At 38.1% G+C, this 19,871-nt stretch overlaps 1 protein-coding gene across 3 annotated transcripts in view; it reads right to left on the reverse strand.

Moving 5' to 3' along the window:
• Nucleotides 1-4,054: 4,054 nt before the first annotated feature.
• Nucleotides 4,055-19,871, reverse strand: part of kif26ab (kinesin family member 26Ab) — a 115,064-nt gene continuing 99,247 nt past the window's right edge. For all 3 annotated transcript variants that reach the window (XM_079854257.1, XM_079854258.1, XM_079854259.1), the window contains 8 exons: nucleotides 18,405-18,667; nucleotides 14,495-14,678; nucleotides 13,101-13,260; nucleotides 12,242-12,404; nucleotides 8,439-11,742; nucleotides 7,765-7,955; nucleotides 6,502-6,652; nucleotides 4,055-6,364 (listed from right to left, as the gene is read on the reverse strand). In XM_079854257.1, the coding sequence (XP_079710383.1) occupies nucleotides 6,186-6,364; nucleotides 6,502-6,652; nucleotides 7,765-7,955; nucleotides 8,439-11,742; nucleotides 12,242-12,404; nucleotides 13,101-13,260; nucleotides 14,495-14,678; nucleotides 18,405-18,667 (4,595 nt within the window). In that variant the 3' untranslated portion in view covers nucleotides 4,055-6,185. The remainder of the gene's footprint in view (nucleotides 6,365-6,501; nucleotides 6,653-7,764; nucleotides 7,956-8,438; nucleotides 11,743-12,241; nucleotides 12,405-13,100; nucleotides 13,261-14,494; nucleotides 14,679-18,404; nucleotides 18,668-19,871) is intronic.

A 19,871-nucleotide genomic window follows, 5' to 3' on the forward strand; every position in this document is an offset into this window, starting at 1 on the left:
TGAAATTTAATTGCAATTTCTGAGTGAAAATTGTTTCTAAAAAATTCATTTCACACTTCAAACTCAATTGAATATATCTTGAATTGCCGTTGACTGCTGTGGTTCCTCCTATCTTTTCCCTGAACCCCTCCTCATTGCATTGCCGTCACATTCTATCCCCTGCAGGAGCGTCCAAAGGTTCTCATTTCAGCATCGGGGTCAAAATGGCCCTTTAAAACCATAGACTCAGCAGTGTGGCACATCTCCCTACAGCAAATTCAGAATGTCTCAGTAATAACGGGTCTTTTTCTGATGGGTAGAGTTCAGAGATTCCTTAGTGAGAGCTGGAAGGGTTTGAGAATTTGAAGTGGTAAGACACACACAGGCACCAGAGAAGTTTGCTACATAAGTTAATAATGCATGAGCATGAATAGATATAAACTCAACAGGAAATATGACATGACTGTGACAAATATGATTTCTACTATCTTGAGGGTACTATCATCTAGTACCTGCTGAAAATGCAGTAAAAAACAAGGACATATTGTGTTCACATACACACTAGGGTTGGTTTGTAGGCACAGTTTTTCAGCATCTACTGTATATCTCTTATTTTCATGAGTGGCTGCCACCTTTTAGACTTTTGCATCAAATCCCATTCCAAACAGTACACAAATGCTTGCTATATTTTGCATAGCTGTACTTTTACAAATAACATAATTTAAGTTTTAACAATCACATTAGAAAAAAATGATACTCTCAAGTTTGACACATACAGTACCTTTTCATGAATATAATTTATTTGATAGTCTATGCCACATGAAATGTTTAGTTTTAGAGTAAAAATATCTGGTTTAAAATCAGCCCAAGATATATATGTTTTGGCATATGAATACAATAGTCTAAGTTTAACATTATACCACAATAACATTATTAAAAAAAAAAAATAGTTAACTCAAAATATGACATTTAGGGGACCGTTACACAAGTGATGTAGCCTACTATAAGCAGAAACGTTATTCCTTTGCGTTTTTCATATACAGGCGACAACATTGTCAAAATGATCCCCATTCACACAGATCCCCAAAAACGACTAAAAACGCTGTATTATTTATGCCAGGCTAGTAGTTGGAGATGTCACTTTGTAAAGAAACAATACCTGCCTATAAACTGAACACTTATATGCATGTGTATGCCGTCACTGGTTTCACAAATTCACATTTCTGTAGTTTACGCAGAGACGATAATGGTACCGTTTTCAAAAGTTTGCATTTTCAGGCTCCCAAAACGCGTTGTCATGTAAATTAACCACCAAAACACACAAAAAGTTTTCAGTTTTTTTGGTTGAAAACAGTGTTGTGTAAACGGCCCCTGAATTTTAAGTCTCCATGAAATCCAAATATGCCCCTTTTTACTTTGTTAGCTCACATTACTAGTCTTGTGGTGAACAATTAATCCGTGTAACTAAATTAATCCACATTGTTTGTCTCTGTAATCTTTAGTCAAAATCTGAAAATTGCATTCCCCTTGGCGTTCCTTCTCTGAAGACGTCAGTTTGACAGAACATCCTTCCAACCGTCAGTCTGCTGCGATCTAGATGGCAAGGAGGTGCGCTAAACCCACTCATTCAGTTTAAGTTTCACTTGAAAATACATCACAATATTGAAATGAAGTAGGTCGCAACTTCTGTTTCATACAGAGTTTAAATGAATTGTTAACCCCAAAATTAAAATTTGGTCAGTTTTTAAGGATATTGAAGGGATAGTTCACCCAAAAATGAACATTTTGTCATCGTTTACTAACCCTCAAGTTGTTACAAACCTGTATGAGTTTCTTTCTTCTGTTGAACACAGAAGAAGAAGAATGTTGGTAACCAGACAGTTTACAGCCTCTGACTTCCATAGTATTTATTTTTCCTATATGGAAGTCAATGAGTGCCGTCAACTGTCTGGTTACCAAAATTCTTCAAAATATCTTTGTGTTCAACATAAGAAAGTAATACAGTTAATGATGCAGTTAATGATGACAAAATGTTAATTTTTGGGTGAACTATCCCTTTAAAACAAATATTTCATTCAATCAGGACAAAAACACACTTTAAAAACAAGTTCATTCAACCTGCACTATATCTCAAACTATCTGAAGCCAATTGATAGTTTTGATGAGAGATTTAAGTATTGATTTAAGAAATGTAAGTATTCGTGTTTGGAACGTCATGAAGGTAAGAATAATGTAGGCCTGCGTGATGACATTTTAAGTAAACTATCCCTTTAAATGGATTTTAAACAGATGAGACATAAGCTTTAAAGTATCAAAAACATCCTGTGGTAATATGCCCAGAAACTATAGCCCTATAGTCTCTCCCAGTTATGGTGATTATACGAGCAATAACTGACACAAAAATACACATCAGAGTCCCTGAATAAATTGTGTGTACATTTTAATCATTGTCATTGGAGTGATTTGGCGCTCTTTCCTGCTGTCAAAAAGCACTCAGGGCTCGCTATGCTAAAGGCTACAGATTTGATTAGCGATACAGTGACCAGCTGCTCCAACACAATAGCCAAATCATTACTGCTGCTTTCAGTGGAATGAAGACAGAAAGGGTGAGGGAATTATGGGCCCAGGGAGATGTCAACATATGTACAATGTAACCTGCTAGCATTAGCATGCTGTGCGGCTTGGTTAAAGACCTGCATTTTATTTTAAATGATGGCCTTGTGTCTTTTGCATGAGCAGTGTGCATTGAAAAATACTTGAACCATACACAACCTCTTTGTAGAAGAAAACCAAATTGTTATCTTAGATTGTTAGGTTGATAAATTGCAAGAGCTGTGCTTTTCGCAGTAATCACTCCCATGGACGTGCGTTTGTGTGTACGCCCAATCAAATAGAGTATTCGTGTGTGGAAATCAGAGCAGGTGACGAGGTGACAGGACCATGTTGAATGCATGTATGTGTTTTTGTGTGAATCTGTGCTGTGCTATGGTTTGCAGACACAGCTCATCACTTTCTATATATTTATCTCCAACACCTGTGGATTGCTGACATGTCGCTCATTCTTTATATAGTTCTGTGTCTCGCTGTGTTTACCAAGATGGGTAAACGAAACTGGGGTGATTGATTTATAAACTGGAATTCCAGTGTGTTTTTAATAGCAGCTCGGCATTGGATTGGATTTCAGCTTAGTGTGTATTAATACTCAACAGACTATTTACGATTTAATAAGGCTCAATACTTAGAAACAGAACTAAACTTCGGGCAGATATATTATATACTAGTTTAGTTTAGCCATAGGTTTGTCCTTGACATTTACCATATTTAAAAGGCATTTCATAATAATATAGATGTAAACATGGAACATAACACAAGTGTTCTTTATTTACAAAGAAACCGTTAGGGATGCATTGTTGATATGATAATTAAATACATTCAAACACCAAAATCTGCACTGGTAATTTTAGTCTTTGAGTGTAACAGTCATGCTGCTTTGCAATGTGCCACAATATTTTGTCCAATAACTGACGAGATTGCAGACCTGATAGCTAAGCAATGGACTTCTAGAAAAAGATACATATAAAATGTATCAAACATATAATTATATTTCAGTATTATATCAGTATCTTATATGTATATACTGTATTTGATATACTCATATGATTTGATGAATGTTTGTATGTGAATAAAAGCCTAAATTCAGTCTGTTCATCATATAGTGATTGTGTATCTTCAGACAATTTGGACTAAACTGCTCAATTCATATGGGTTATTTTTACGACCTCTTTATGAACTTTTTGAAGAGTCAAAATAGGAGCTGTGTAGTTGCCAATGGAGGGACAGAAATCGCTCAGATTTCATTAAAAATATCTTCATTTGTGTTTCGAAGATGAATGAAAGTCTTACAGGTTGGGAACGACATGAGGGTGCGTAATTAATAACAGAACTTTTACATTTTCTTCAGAAAATCTAATAATTGAGACTGTAATCAAGTTTTTACTTGTGAAACACTAAAGAAACATCTTAATGATGAAGTAAATATTCATATGATTCAAAGAAATGGACAGACAAAGACAAATAAGAAGGAAATTTTTATTCACAAGAAAAACAGTGTTATCCCAAGCTGCCTTATAATACATTTATACAGAGGGTCAGAAAATTCTTTACAAAACAAACAAACAAAAAAAGTTAGAAAATATGATTTGATATGAAACATGACGCAACATACATTGGCAGCTTTCATTCAAAAAAAAAAAAAAAAGTTTCAGTTTGGTGTCTTTTAAACCCATGTTCATAAAGTATAGTGAATGCCAGCATAATCAATACAAAATTCAAAGATGAAGAATAAACTCTAGAAAAAAATACAAATCTCACGCAGCATCTTGAAAAAGGGCCTGAGAGTGTTTATACAGGTAAATAAATCCAAGAAAAGGTTTTGATTTTCTTAAATGTCAAATGAGATCTAAAGGTCATTCATGGCCTTTGATAGACAAGTAACAGGAAAGTCATTCTGGCAGCTACAAAACACTGAATCACTTTTACCAGCAAAGTTCTGTAATGGCGTCTTTGACATCAGGTGGTCTTTTACAGCAGTTATTAAACAGCACAATGAGCGCTGAAAATATTGATAATAGATCTTGTGAAGGCTAGACATTGAGACAGTCATCTGTGCTAAATGCTTCCTGTTGCAGTTGCTGAGGTTGTTTGTTCAAGACCATGATTACATGGATGCATAGGTCTAAGGCTTGGATGTACATCCACAGTGTATTTAAAAAAAACTGCAATGCATCATGAACTGGACTTTATTAATGTTTGAAGACAGCATCAACGTTCTCTTAGTCTATAAAAAAGGTGTATTTTAGCATCCAATATGCATCAAATAGCATCAAAAATGCCATTGAGCGGGCCACAGTGTTTAAAATCTCATCAGATATTTTTATGGTTACTTTTAGGATGCTGTTATCTGAAAAGTTATGGAAAAGAGTCCTTCCTGTACCGCACAAATGTCACCTCACCCCTCTTTAATTACAACCACAGCTCTTTTAATGCAGCACACAGTGTGTCTACAGAGAAAGGCTGAGCTAGACATGTCAGGTTACACTAATGAATCCCATTTGCAAAAGTGTCTGTTTAAAGTAAACAAGAACAAGAGGCCAATCTGCATTTTAATAGATTGCACCTCTCTAGGAACACGCATCCATCGCAGGCATAACAATGACACTGACTTGCATGTATTTATGTGATAAGAACCAATAACAATGCTAAAGATTTCAATTTTTGGGAATTTTTGTGCTGTTCATTAAAATGCTTTAATGTACATTCAACATGGCTTAGCAAACGTAGTACCAATTCAAATCACCTATAGGATTCTCTGGGAAATAAATATGTTAAAGGTGCATATGCATCCATTATCAGTACAGTTTGAAAGGTTTGGAGCCAAAGAAACCAAACCAAACACTTTAATGAAACCTGGCTTGCATCACATATGACTGTCAATTGCTGAGTGATACCGTGTTCCTTAAAAAGATTTTAAAAGACCTTTGAAAGATAGAAAAACACTCCGACAGTAACTACAAATACAACATAAGGCTCAAAAGGTTTAATAACAATATGCTGACAGAGGTGATAGTTCAGGAGGCAAAGGCAAAGCATGGAAGTTCAGCTTATTGCTCTCCTTTTGCACCCAAAATTATATTTCACACACCGTAAGTTCATATAAATACACTATACAATGCAATAAAAAAAAAAAAATATGGTTCGGCTTGAGTATGCTGGTCATAGCACTAGCACCAGTAGAAAAAATAATGATTGACAACAAATGTACAAAACAGTCATATGAAAAAGGCACTTTGTGGCGTGGTTGAATAACTCTTCGGTAAGTGAGAATAATGATTCTTTTTCCTTTGGGTAAGGAAATGCGTCAAACGCATCAAAGCTTGTTGGCTTTCGTTTTGAGCAAGTCTATTCCATGTTTGTTATGAGGCACTGCATATAACCGGAACAGTTTTGTCTTCTCCAGAAGATAATAAGTTCCTACTTCATGCAGAATTCAGTTTTCCATCTTATTATGAAGGTCATTCCTTTGATCCATGAGTTTTCTCGAAATCACTGGACCGGCTGCTACATTTCATTATCCTTCCTTTCAGACATCCAGGGTCCTGTCTTCCTCCATCTCTTTCTCGTTGTCCATCGATCACCACATCGCGTTCTTAAACCTCAACTTCTCGCGGTCCTTCCTGCACGTCAGATGCTACTCGAATATCGAAGCAGGTCACCATCATGACACGAGACTTGCATAGGTTGACGCAGTATTCCAGTTCAGCCGTAGCCTGCTCCAATGCCTCGAAGTACTCCTGCGACTCCTGATCCAAATCCTGATCCACCTCAACTGTGAAACAAACCAGAACACAGTTATTTCATGAAATGGACTGGAAGTATTTAGCATGAACTTTCACTTTTGTCTACTAGAAGCACTACCAGTCACAAGTTAGTGTGTCCAAACTAGTGTAAAGATATAATACTTACACTCTCCTATCCACTTGCTGGAATCCATCATTAGTCTAGACTTGGTGTCCTCCAACTCTTCTTTCAGAGTCTTATGCTTGGCTGTGAGATCTCTGATTTGCTGCTGTCGTTTCTCAAGAACCTTCAATTTAGTGTTAAAATACATCAGGCCCTGTGGACAGAAGTTGGACATGATGGTTAAAATTACAGTTCCATGCCACAGACTTTTTTGACTGTAAGAATGAGGTAAAATCATTTTGGGCTTATCGAGTGAGACTGCATTTCACTGTGTTGTCAGGATTGATTAGAAGAAGAAAAAAAATAGTACAATGCTGATTCCTTAAATTGCTTTAACCTTTCCATGACATTTGCTGCACAAAATAACCATAGGATACAGAACTATAATAATACTGTGATATTTTTCAGGCATGGTAATGGAAGAATATAAGCTTTCTCACGTCACAGTCTGGTTCACTTCAACATTTATGCGAATTATTGAATATACCTTCTCAACATCCTGAAATGACTGTTGTAACAAAGAGGAAAAGGATGTAAGAATCTATACTAAGTGGACAACACAACATACATGCACCCCTATTATCCAATAATGCTACAATACCTCGGCACATGATTCCATTGCAATACCAACTGGCCTTAAAAACACTGACAGACAAATTGAGGATAATCTTCTTAAATCTATTTAATAACTTCACCCTGCTGATTTAATGATAGAAACGATAATAGATTATTTTACTACAGAATTTCTCTCCTGCAGTTTTACCCCCAAACTAATTAATTCCAGATAGTTAACTTTTCATCCCTCCAGTGTTTCAAATGTAACCAAAAAAGTATTTCCTTTTCAGATGCAATCTTCAACCAGCATACATATATCCCAACATTATCATTATACTGTTAATAAGAAGCAAAGAGCCAAAACCTTCACTCAATGTATAGAGTTTGAATATGATACATAAAGCATATTGCTGACCTAAAAATATTGCTCTTTAGATTAGACAATCTAACCCAACCTAGATCAAAGCAATCTTTGGGAAGCTACTAGCGAGAAAAAATTGGTATCTGACATCTCTGCTATGCACTGTGCAAACTTATAATACATAGTAATTAATCAATTTACATTTTAACTACTCTCTGTAAGATGTAAACACATATCTCACATATTTTACATTCCCATGAGAAAAGACTAAGTTAAATTTAAATGCACTTAACTGGATTTCACTAGATCTCAGTTTCTAAAAAAAAAACACCCCGAAATCCCATACTAACCTCATCTGTCTTCTCCTGTCTTCGACGCTGAAGCCGCTCCACGTCATCAATTTCATACACTTTGATCTCAAAAGGCTCTTTCAATGGTCCGGACATAGGGGGAAGGTCCACCCACTGGCCCGTGGTCCCAGACTTCCCCAGGGAAGAGGTGTCCGGTAAGGGAGCTGGGATGAGGCGCCGCCTCTGGAGGCCTGATCCATGAAGAGACAAAGTAAATATGTGAAAACAGAAAAGTTCAAATGCAATTGGGACACAGAAAAAAAGAGTAGTTAAAAAGATGGATGGGTACAGAAAAATAAAGCAAGCTCTGTCTACATAAAATACATAAAGAAATCAAGTACAGATAGTATACCAGTGCTTTACAAATATACTGAGGAATACTAAGATGTGATAGTTATTTGTATGCGTATGATGATGCAGGCTGGATGGAGATTCAAACCTACTAAACTGCATGTGATGAGCAGGTGTTAGAATTAACTGTCTTAAATAGGCACATATTTATACAATAAAACTGTAATAAAATGTCACCGTTTCATAGCCAGATTAGCTCTCAGAAAGAGTTGTGTGGACTTCAGTATAGCACAATTCATGACAGGCATATATAAAAAGTACAAAAGAAATATAACCTTATCAAACACTTGATGTCTTCATAAAAAACAACAGGTGTTACTCACCATTTGACCTCTTCTTGGGTGCTTTGGAGATCCTTGTGCGACCAGAGGAGGACATCCCACTCTCACTCATAGAGTCATGGGCTGAAGAAGCACTACCAGTAGCTTCACTGTCACGGATCATGCTTTCATATCCACTGCTCCCTCCACTATGGTAGAAAAGTGCAGTTCGTCCCATAGCAGGAGGCAACTCCCCACTTAACACACTACTGTTATCACTTCCATGCCCACTGCTGTAGCGCTGAGGTCTTCTTGGGGCTGTGATCTTACTATATGGAGATGGAAGAATGGGGATTGGGGTATGCTTGTCATCATTAAGGTTCACTCCACTGTCATTGCCACTGTCAGAATCACCTGAGCCCCTTGTATGTTTCCCAGAAGTGTTGGCCAATGCCAACTCACTAACACGGCTGTTTGCTGCCCTCATTGCTTGCTTGGTACCCATGATAGTCCCTCTTGTGGATTTACCATTGCATCCTACTGTTGCTCGAGGTAACGCAGTCTTTCCTGAAGGAGGAAGGTTGGCATTCCTTGTTGCAGGTGCCACAAGAGACTTAGTGGATGAGCTAAGGGCTTTGGAGTTGTTTGCAGATAATGTACGAGCTTTGTTGGCATTAGCAGGTATTGGTCTTGCATTAAGGCTGCCTTTGACAATTCCATTTTTTACAGTGCTTACTGGGTTTATACAAGAAGGAGGAGAGGTAGCAATTGGGGAAGAGGTGGAAACAGGTGATCCAAACCTACTGACAGACTTGCTTGACTTGCTATTGAGACTAGCACCACTGTTCTCTCGACTAAGAGCAGGTTTAGACCCCAAAGATGATAAACTGTCACATCTGTCTAGAGATATCTGGCTCCCATAAAGCTGTCCTGTATCACTTCTAGCTCCTCTAGCTTTGAGACTGGAGGTTGCTTTTATCAAACTATGTTCTGCCTTTAAGTTAGATGCTCTTAAACTATTTGAATCACCCCTAGAGCAAATATCAATGTCATCCTCTAAACCTGTAGCCCTTGGTGCTAAAGACTTTCCTGCATCATAAGCAGACTTTAAGGCACTTGAGGGAAACAGGATTCGATTCTTTTGATCCAAACTGGATTTGCGAACTGGAGGTGGAGGTGGTGATACATTTCCAGGTTTTGACATACTATCCTCTTGCTTGCTTGCTTTTCCACTTTTTCCTAAAGAGGAGAACTTCAAACTGCTTGTTGAGGAAACAATATCTTGCGCAAGCTTGACATCAATGGACGGATGGATGACTGGAACTATCCCAAGCGTTGTTGCACCTCGTCTGAGCTGTGGCATCCTGCTCGGTGACTCCATTTTCCTGTTGTTGATGGTTTTTTCACATCCGTCCACCACCCTTTGGGATGGGTTTGACCCCAGTGTTTTGGGCATTCGAGGTACACTGCTACTTGTGCCGGCTTTTCTTGCAGGAATTCCACTCATTCCATTTTTTACCAGTCTGGACGAAGAACTTGAATTAGAAGTTAAAGAAGGCTCCAATGAGCTATCTACTCGGTGCCATGGATCTGGGATGCAGTCTTGCCTAGGTGGCTCACGTCTCCAGTTGCTACTGGAGCTGGTTCCACTGATACTGCTACTATGGGCTATAGATGAGGTAGGTTTTAATTTCCTGGAAAGACTACACTGGACAACTTGAGAGTCTTGAAAGGACTTGGGATCAGCTAAATGAATGGTATTTGCCTTTGCAAGTTTTGGCAAATTTTTGGCAGATAGTTGTGGGGCCTCTGGAGAAGATGGGCAGTTGTTAAGTGAAAGTTTGCTTGATACAGCACTGTCACTGTCCACATCTGAGAAACTACAGCCACTATCATTCAAAGAGTTCTTGGGTTGCTTTTGATGGCTGCTTTGGATCATGCTTAGAGAATCAAGGTAGAAACTGCTATCTAGACCAGTATGAGTACCTTGATGGAGAAAGACATCTGCTGATTGGGCACCTTCACTCTCCAGAGTACAGACACTTACTTCACTGAGCCACGAAGTGATAGAAGAACCACGGCTGCCAAGCGAAGCAAATGTTTTATCCTGTAATGGAGCCACCATTTTAATGTTTGCCTCAGAGGTACCAACATTGCATGTATAGGCATCAAACTCATCATTGATGCTACTAATGATGCTTACTGGTCGTGACCCTGAGGCAAGGGCCTGTAACGAGCAATCACTATTGAAACTCACAATACTTGAGGGCCTCCCATTGTCCACAATGCTACCAATTGATAACTCTTCCACAAGAGTAAATACAAGCTCATCCTCTCCATTTAGCTCCACTGGCTGTTTGAGGGTTACAGTTGTCCTCAATATGTCCTTCTCCATGCACCTCTCCCTAAGATTGGACCTCATTTCCCCAGGAGTCCTAGGATTAAGATGATGGACTTTGACAGGTGAGTTCCCATTTGAATCACCTCTTTTTTGGTGGCTCATCCCAATTGGTGGTATCCTTGTAGCAGACTTTTCTTCAGTTTCACTACTGAGCCTGCCGTAGTCTCTTTGTTGTGGAGGTGGGGGAGCAGGCTTGGGTAACTTTTTATTGAAAAAAACCTTTTCCCTAACCACAGGCTCTGAGTTTTGGGATACTATTGGTTTTCCTGGAGTACATAGGGATCTAGTATCCATTTGCACCTTTTCACCATCTGCACTTGTCCTACACACACTCTCAGACATGTCTCTGAGATCTTTGTCTGATTGGGCACTTTGCAATTTGGGATGTTCTAATTTGTGTTTTGGACTGCTGGGCAGTTTATTGGCCACATAAATTGACTTTTGGGATATGCTGTCCTGTGTTGATGAGAGTGCTTTGGTAGGAGTCTTGGGAGAAACTGAAATGCAACTAGAGCCTTCTTTCAACTTGGTTGCACTACGGTCCATTTTAGGGCTTTCAGAATTTTCTCCAGATTCACCAACAAAGGCTGTAGGTTCCTCACTACCATCAATACATTCTAATCGCTCCTGAAGTTCAGCAAAGGTGTTACATTTGAAGTGATCATGGTCAACTGGCCCTTCTTTCCCTCGTTGCTTACGGTTAAGAGAAGGGATGATAGGAACAAAGGCAGGGGGTCCTTCATTGTCACTAAGTTCTCGATCAGAGATGGAAGCACCACCAGGGCCAACATAAATTACAGTGTCACATGATTGCTCGCTGCTTGAAGAATAGTCAGGATCACTGAGGAATGATGGTAGATCTGGGTCAAGGGCCACAGTCCGGGGATGGAAGGGCCGCAAATGTGGTGGTCGACGGATCCTTCCCTCATCACAGGAACTCTCCCCTCCAGAAGAACTTGATGCATACTTGACAAAGACAAAAAATAAAAAAATACCTCTGGAATTCTGATGTAATGGTATTGTTGTAACCTTGTCAAAACTTATGCACGAACACATTTTGTTATGTCTAAGCAGCTGATGCATTGACTGTACTCTGAGGGCAAGTGTTATACAAATCCCAAGACAACAATATGACTGCTTAATTATATAGTAAAGTTTTCAAAACCATTTAGCTGTTGCAGGACTACCTCAAGGTCAATATATCATGTGACTTTTTCTGTGTCCCATAACAGTGAAACTTATGATACTCAATTATAATATTAATCATTGTTGCTGTTAATATTCACTAAACATATTTCTATGTTGTTATCTCTAAAATAAAAGTTGATTTTGTTTGGTATAAAACATATATAAAATTTTAATCGGATTGAAATCTTCTAAGTGGAATATACAATTATTATTATTACGAGTATTCTTGAATTCTAGTCAGTTCTTGAATTCTTTAATTCTAGTTCTAAAAAGTTACCTTGGATTTCTTTTTCCTCATACGATGGATTCGGGAGGCCAGCTGAATGGTGGTAAGAGACTCAGCATAATTGGCAGGGGAGTCAGAGATGTGAGCAATCATGGTTGTCCTACAGTTGATGTTCCCCAGGGAATCTCGCAGTAACATTGTGAGCTTGCTATCCCTAGAAAAATACATTTTCATTGTCAGCATAAACACAGGTTGATAGATTGTCAGCAGAAAGTGAGCTGTTTACTCAAATACTGAAGGAGCCTGGCCGTTAAATGTTCTCTAAAACTGCAGAACCATCGAAAGGTTCACTAAACTCTTCTGCCATGATATTAATCAAAAAGCTACAAAAATGTCTATATTGCAATTCTTCCAAATGTGCATAGGTTTTAGAAAGGCAAGAAATATGGTGCATGTGATCCTGAAAAGATATCAGTTTTTATTTTAAAAAGAGATGCATGATCTATGAGCTCATCATCTATGATCTCAGCAAAATACAGATAAACAGCAGTGCATCAGTCAGACAATAAACCTGTCAACACAAAGATCACAGGTTCAAGCTTGTTGCTGGCATCTTTGATTATGTGCAAATGCTTCAGCATAACATATTCTATGTAAACGTGACAGATCCAAGCACATATTCAGAATTATCATGAACATTCTGCTAATGGCCATACCTGCATAAGTGATGTATTTGACATTATAAAAAATACTTTATATTCCACTTGGCAGTTATGCTAGTCGATTGTCATATATGTCAATTTGTCAATATTGATTACTAGTAGAAAAAATTATAGTAAAGATGCTAGCACCATATCTACACATTTTAAGCAACAGGACCCATTGCAATATCTTATTTACATTTTCTTACCTGTATGGAACGTGTTTGGCTCCGTTGGCCAAAGCCAGTATGACATTTCCCAAAGCAGTGAGAGACAGACACAGACCTCCTCCTGCATCCCTACTCTTACAAAGCACCTTCTCGCAGCTTCCCAAGTCAATCAGATGCAATCTGCTCCTACCACCAGACACTGGAGGAAAAAAAGAGAGAGAGAGAAAATGAGAGGTAATATCTCATTCGGTAAAAATACCAGCTTAGCCATCCTTGTAATGGAAGATAAAAATACACTGTCAGCCCCACTCATTACTGATGTCACTGACAGTTTGAGATGCTGCCAGTGTGGTCATACCACGCTGATGACACTCCCACACTGGGGTAGTGTCGGACAGAGTGAGGAGTGGCAAATGCACAGACATATTAATAAACACCCCCAGAGAAGACTTGTGGCTGACAAGACTGTGTGTGATTTATTCATGAGTAAGATGCGCAGCCCACTATGATTCAAAGACAGAGCAACCTGGCATAGATAAACACCTATATTCATATTATGCACAACATAAATACATAAATACACATGTGAGTCTGTGATGTGCTGTCTACTCATTCTTTTCCCTATGACTATAACAGACCGTTGATATACACTTGGAGTAACAAAAGGTTAAATGCATGCACAACTGGGTGCTGTACAGATGAGGAACTGTTCCGATGATTATATCCTCAGCTATGTCTAGCAAATAACTACTAGTAAGAATAACAGACATTGTTCAAACACAATGGCAGAACACACAACACAGAATACAGAATGACAAAGGGTAAATTGACAATACACTGTTATTACACAAGGTGTTATAGAGAAATGTTAGACCTTGAAACACCATATCATTACGTTTGTGATAAGCAGGAGGAACCTATTTATTCCATTCCTAGCCGTTTTTGTCTACCCTTTGCCATTTTAAAATCAGCTTTTGAAATCAGAAGACTTGATGAAGCCATTCAAAGATGCTTCCATGGCAATTCCACTGTTAAAAGATAGTGACCAACACTGTATTTACCTATGCAAATTAGCACCGTGATGGCGTAGTGACAGGTACCTCTGCTATGATTAGAGCTGTTAGCTGCTCATGAATTATTACTCTCTGTTAAAATTCCCATTAAAGTTTAATGAAGTGGTCAAAGCAGACATGATTGATTTCCCTCCTACCATGATGGAGCGAGAGGAAAATTGAAGGGATTCTGGTAACTCTCTGATTTGGCCTGTAATATCACAGCTATTACATTAATAAGCTTGAGATGCATTTTTCCTTTCACTGGGTAAATGAGGAGGAGGAGAAGAAATTAGACTAGACTGAGTATAATCGATTTAGAACATGCAGAGGCGTCAAACGTAGCAGTATCACTTCACACAGTGCAAACACAAGACTTACTTCCACCCTTGCCGCTCTTCTCCATGCGGTACTGATAGATGTGTAAGGTGAACAGCATGTGCGAGTTGCGCCGGTCTTCCTCATCTGCATCCGGCCGGTTGGTGCTTCGTGCTGCGATGGCGGCGTCAAGAAACAGGGCGGCCTTCTCTGCAGTGGGAGCCCTTAATTCGCTCTGGTTCTGGAGCTGAAAGATGAAAAGGATGTTGAAGTCTATGTGTGGGTAAGTGTGGGATTTATTCTGTCTACTTTCGACCACTTCCAGAAGTAGTTGAAAACGCATTCATGTGGTCGAATGCGTTCGAACAGCCACAAAAGACCACTTGCTCTCCCGTGTAAACATCCCGGGAAGCGCGGTAGCCAGACGGGATTTCAGTTTTGTCTGCTGTAGACACCAAGTTTGATTTGAAGACGAAAAATGTACCAAGCACAATGTTCTCTTACCATTCCTGATTTATAACACACACTCGCAGCGTTCTGCGTGATCTTGCGGCTGTCAGAGCAGAAATGAAAGCTGTATGTTATTCCGTTGTGTTCGGTGCGTTCATATGTAAATTACATGAGCTTATTTTGTTCATTAGTTCGAAAGATCTGGAAAAAAAACATACATTTACCCGCCCATAGATCCTCCCCTCGAAGAAATCAGATCAGAAGTGGTTGAAAGTGGACAATAGAGATGAATTAAAACACCAGGTGTAAACGCGAATATGTCGCCCTCGTCTACTTGTGATCCGATCGCCCAAAACGCAAAATCTTAATACCAGGTGTAAACAGGGCCTAAATTGCCATACAATAGACATTTTAACGGTAAAATACTGTTAAAAGTTATGCTTTTGGAAGTAAAATCTATGAATTATCATATAATTTACTATGGAATATTACAGTAATTTACAGAATTTTTTTAACTAAAAAGTGTGATCATGTGATCGCACTAAAAATTACAGTAACAGGTGTTATTATGACTACAATCACTACATAAACCATTAAAGTCGTTTTTAAAGGTCAGATTTAATCTTAAAGTGTAAATTTCAAACTGTACTATTTTTCAGTCTATTGTCATAAGGCTCATCCCTAGTTGGAGTTGACGAAGAAGCAGACCAAGATAACTGAGCCTCTTTACACAGTTCTAGGCAATTAAATAGAGTCTCTGGGGCAATCAGAGAAACAAACACACCCATAGAGGGAGTAGGATTACTGATGAGAGAGAGTGGTGGATAAAGAGGGCAGAGGGCACATGGAAAAAATAAGATGAAAGGTGTTGGGCACATTTATGGTCTTCTTCAAAGAAACAAGCAATTAGGCTGAATTCTGGACAACTGGAAATTCATCCTTGATTTTCCTACAATGCTTAAATATCTTCAATGTGACAAAACACTGACTTAATCAGTTGTATATTTCAAAAAGCAGCCATCAAAAGCAGGTTCCTTGAGAAAAATAGCGGGCACTTTCCAGCAGTGCTCGCCAACCGCCTGTGGCCAACGAGCCGCTCTAAAACTAAAAAGAGAAGAGAATGCTGGGAGAAGTGATGGGCGTATAGGCCCACTCCCCAGATTTGAACTTCACAGGCCTCTAGGCAGTCTTTGATGTGCTGCTTCATATGGACCCCCAAAAAAACAACATCTGATGCCAACACCTGGCAGGGCTTTTAACTACCCTCTACCTACCCCCAAACACTACCTACCCCCTCCTGATATTTACCCCCTTCCAGAGGAAGGTAAGAGGGGGAGGGGGAAACAGAGCAGCAGCTCACCCAGATGGATCCTGATGGTGCACTGAGTAAAAAGCACCACCACAACATCTGGCCTTTAATTTGAGATTTTGTGATTAAAATCAGCTAAAAATATTCTGTAATAACTTCTACTGTTAAGTGAGGTGCAGTGAAAACCTATGAAAACTACTCAACTGACAGAACAAATATGATAAAATGATCTCATTCCCACTCTCTTTCCAAAAATAGACTCTCTACAGTCTCTTAAAAATAAATATATTACATATATGTTCATTTAATTGCATACTTACTGAATACAATTATACATTTCTTTTAAAACAAAATCTTACTGACCTGAAAAAAAATATATTTATATAGTAAAATTTTAGATAATTATAAAATATTATATTATAATATAACAATTATAAAATATTTTATAAATGTAATTTATTCATTCTTAAATTATTGTTTATTTTATTGTATGTATTTTTACAGTATAAAATATACTGTTCAAAAGAATAGTCCCAGTAAGATACTTTTTTTTTTTTTTTACAGAAATTAAAACTTATTTAGCAAGAATGCATTAAAATGATCTATTTAGACAGAGGGTGGGAGAGAAAAAGAGATTCTGCAAATACAATTTTATAGTATATTATACTACAGGGCCACTGAATGCTTGAATCTGATTGGTTGACGAACGTTCTAAGGTGTGCATTATTTTCAGGGAAACGCACGGCTAAAGTAGTTCCAGGCAGGTCTTGACCGCATTACAGTTCCATATCACTTCGCGTAGTTAACGGTAATAACGGAAAATAGGATACAATTCATAACAAGAAAAAAACATTAAGCCGCATGCGCTTGATCTGGAATTTTCAATGTCTAGCTTCACAATCAATAGAAACATGCAGTTTAATTTGAATAAATAAAGTATATAGTCCTATCTATAATCAATAGAAAATTAAACTGAATATAGGCTAAATAAATGGATAGTCCTGCAGCACGGATTATTATTGCAGATAATATAACAAATAAATAATTATTGATAGGCCTACTTGTTAAAAGGGTTTTGTGTTTCATTTATTTGGCTAGTCTGTCATCTGTCAATAATAGAAAAAAAAGAATGAATTAAATTTATTTAATAAATAAATAATAATATTGACGCACATGCTTTTCTGTCTCATTATTGCAACATCTCTCTCTCTAATAACTGCATTAATAACTGGGGACACACTTTAAGGCCGGTTATGAATGTAATTTGATACGTATGACTGATTATGCCCAAACGCGTGTTCAGCGCGTTCAGTCTGTGTTCAAAGCGGTTCAAAGTCGGTGTTTAAAATCTGCTGCGATGAAAACAGTCAGAGAATGTGTCAGCTAGTCGTGTGTCCCCAGCATTAGTCTGCTATCAGTGGCTCAAACCTCCGTTACTAACTCTAAAATGACGTTTTGGAATTAGCAACGGAGGCATTGAATTAGATGCGTAAGAAATTAGTCCTACATACAAGAGCGTTTTAATGACAAAAGCTTAACAAACGTCTTGAAATACATAATCTGAACAATGTTTCGAGGTGTGGTAACTGTAGTATAAGCGGAATAATTGACTTCAGGCCGTTGAATTATTAGAAAAATAATGCACACCCGAGGTGAACGGCCACTCCGCTTCGCGTCGTGACCGCATTACCACCTCGGGTGTGCATTATTTTTCTAATAATTCAACGGCCTGTCGTCAATTATTCCTTACATAAATATTAAAACATTACAATACAAAAATTTGAAATATTAAAATATATAACAAAATCAAAAATAAATTACAAAATTGACCAAAAAACACTATAAAAATAATATATAAAATATAAAAAGTATAATAAATGTTTACAGTATAATAATAACTGCCAAAAACCATGTCCATTTTGTAATTTCCAAACTGTACTTACAGTCTTTCCAATGGATAATCAAACATTTTTGCTGTGTTTCTATTTTTACTTTGTGTTGTTGTTTTTGCTTTCATTTATTTGTATTATTGGCAGTATAATTGCCTTTTCCCTCCCTGCCCTCCACATGTTACCTTCGATCACTGAAAAGCCTTTATCGGCAACAAATTGGCAACAACTGTTTATTTTCACTTACTGTATGTAATACATAACAAGCAAGACTGGGGGTGCTTCATCAGGAACAAGCAGCTAAATCTGACATCAAGTTACTGACCTGTGTGCCACAGATGGGGTCCTCACGCAGGTAGACCCCAGGCGACTGGCCGTCCTGCAGACTGCCTGTGGGGACATCAGAAAGCAGGTCCTGCAGGCTCTCGTCCTTGCCGTAGATTTCCACGGCTGACACCCGTACCGAGAATCGCGTGCCCGTCTTCTCCTTGCGCTCGTTGATGAGCTTGAACAGCCAGGAGATGGCACAGGGTGCAATGCCAAGGCCCTGCATGGAGCTGTCTGTGCCAATCATGGTGTATGTCTTGCCTGGTGAGAGAGAGAGAGAGAGAGAGAAAGCTGTTGATTCTGCCAAGATGATGATGAGCACTCAATGAGCTGTTTCAAGTACAGGTATTTCTACTACTGATTTCATTACACATTTTTAGTACTTGAATAGAATCTGATGAGTCTGAATTTGTAAATTCGTGAATTAATTTTTGCTGTACCCTTACAGACACTTTATAATTGTTATTATTATTAGAAAAATAATCAAAAGCCTCAACAAATCTTACACCAATTGCGAATGTGATACATTGTCAACTGCTTGGTTTCTATTTCTGCTGTGTCATGCTGGTTGGACCCACCCAAAAATCTCATTGGTCCAAAATCAAGCTCCACATAGCCATTAAACATGATTGGCTGTGACTGCATTGCATTCAGTAATTTGTCGACACTGAATGCAAAAATGCGGGGAAATTTTTGCATTAAGTGTCAATAAATGACTGAATCTTACTTAATCGCATCTGGTTTGAAGTGTAATTTTATTCTCTAAAAGATACTGTTTGTTTTTCTTTCAACACAATGGTGGTGCTCGGTGGCTGACATCGTATCATTGCATTCGGTCCGAACATTTGAACGAACATTTTTTGGTCCTGGACTTCCATAGAAGATATATGAACATGTTTTAAAAATTTGTTAAAAATTGTATTACACTTCTATTATTGATTGCTATCAGGATGTGAAGAGAGTAAAACAAAAATGGAAAAAATTGCATACCTTTAAATATTCTGTTTTATACAGTACAGAAGTTAAAAAACACCATGTTTTGAGCATAATTTATATACATAAAAAAATAGAGATAATACTGTTCCATATGGACAGTCCTGCTTTAAAAGAGTCATAAATAATGCTTAAGTGCTGAGACCACATGTAGTAAATAATGAAGGAAGCCATTGAAATGTCTTACAGGCATAATTGGCAATAGTACAGTCTACTGTGAGGGTCGATTAGTCAGGTTTTAATTACACTCTCTAGCCTCTGGCCTCTCATTCAGACACACACACACACACACAGATTTGAATGCCCCACACTTGCCATTTCTGAAAAGAAAAACTTTTTCGATCTTCAGTCTTAATATTAGATATATAAGGGCCTGATTTACTAACAACTTGGTCCAGTGCAAACCCTCTTTTGACGTTAAAAACTACTTCCAGGATTTACTAAAGACGCGGTGAAAAACTAGCGTTATTTT

The sequence above is a fragment of the Squalius cephalus genome, assembly GCF_949319135.1.
Source record: "Squalius cephalus genome assembly, chromosome: 20".
Taxonomy (NCBI): Eukaryota; Metazoa; Chordata; class Actinopteri; order Cypriniformes; family Leuciscidae; genus Squalius; species Squalius cephalus.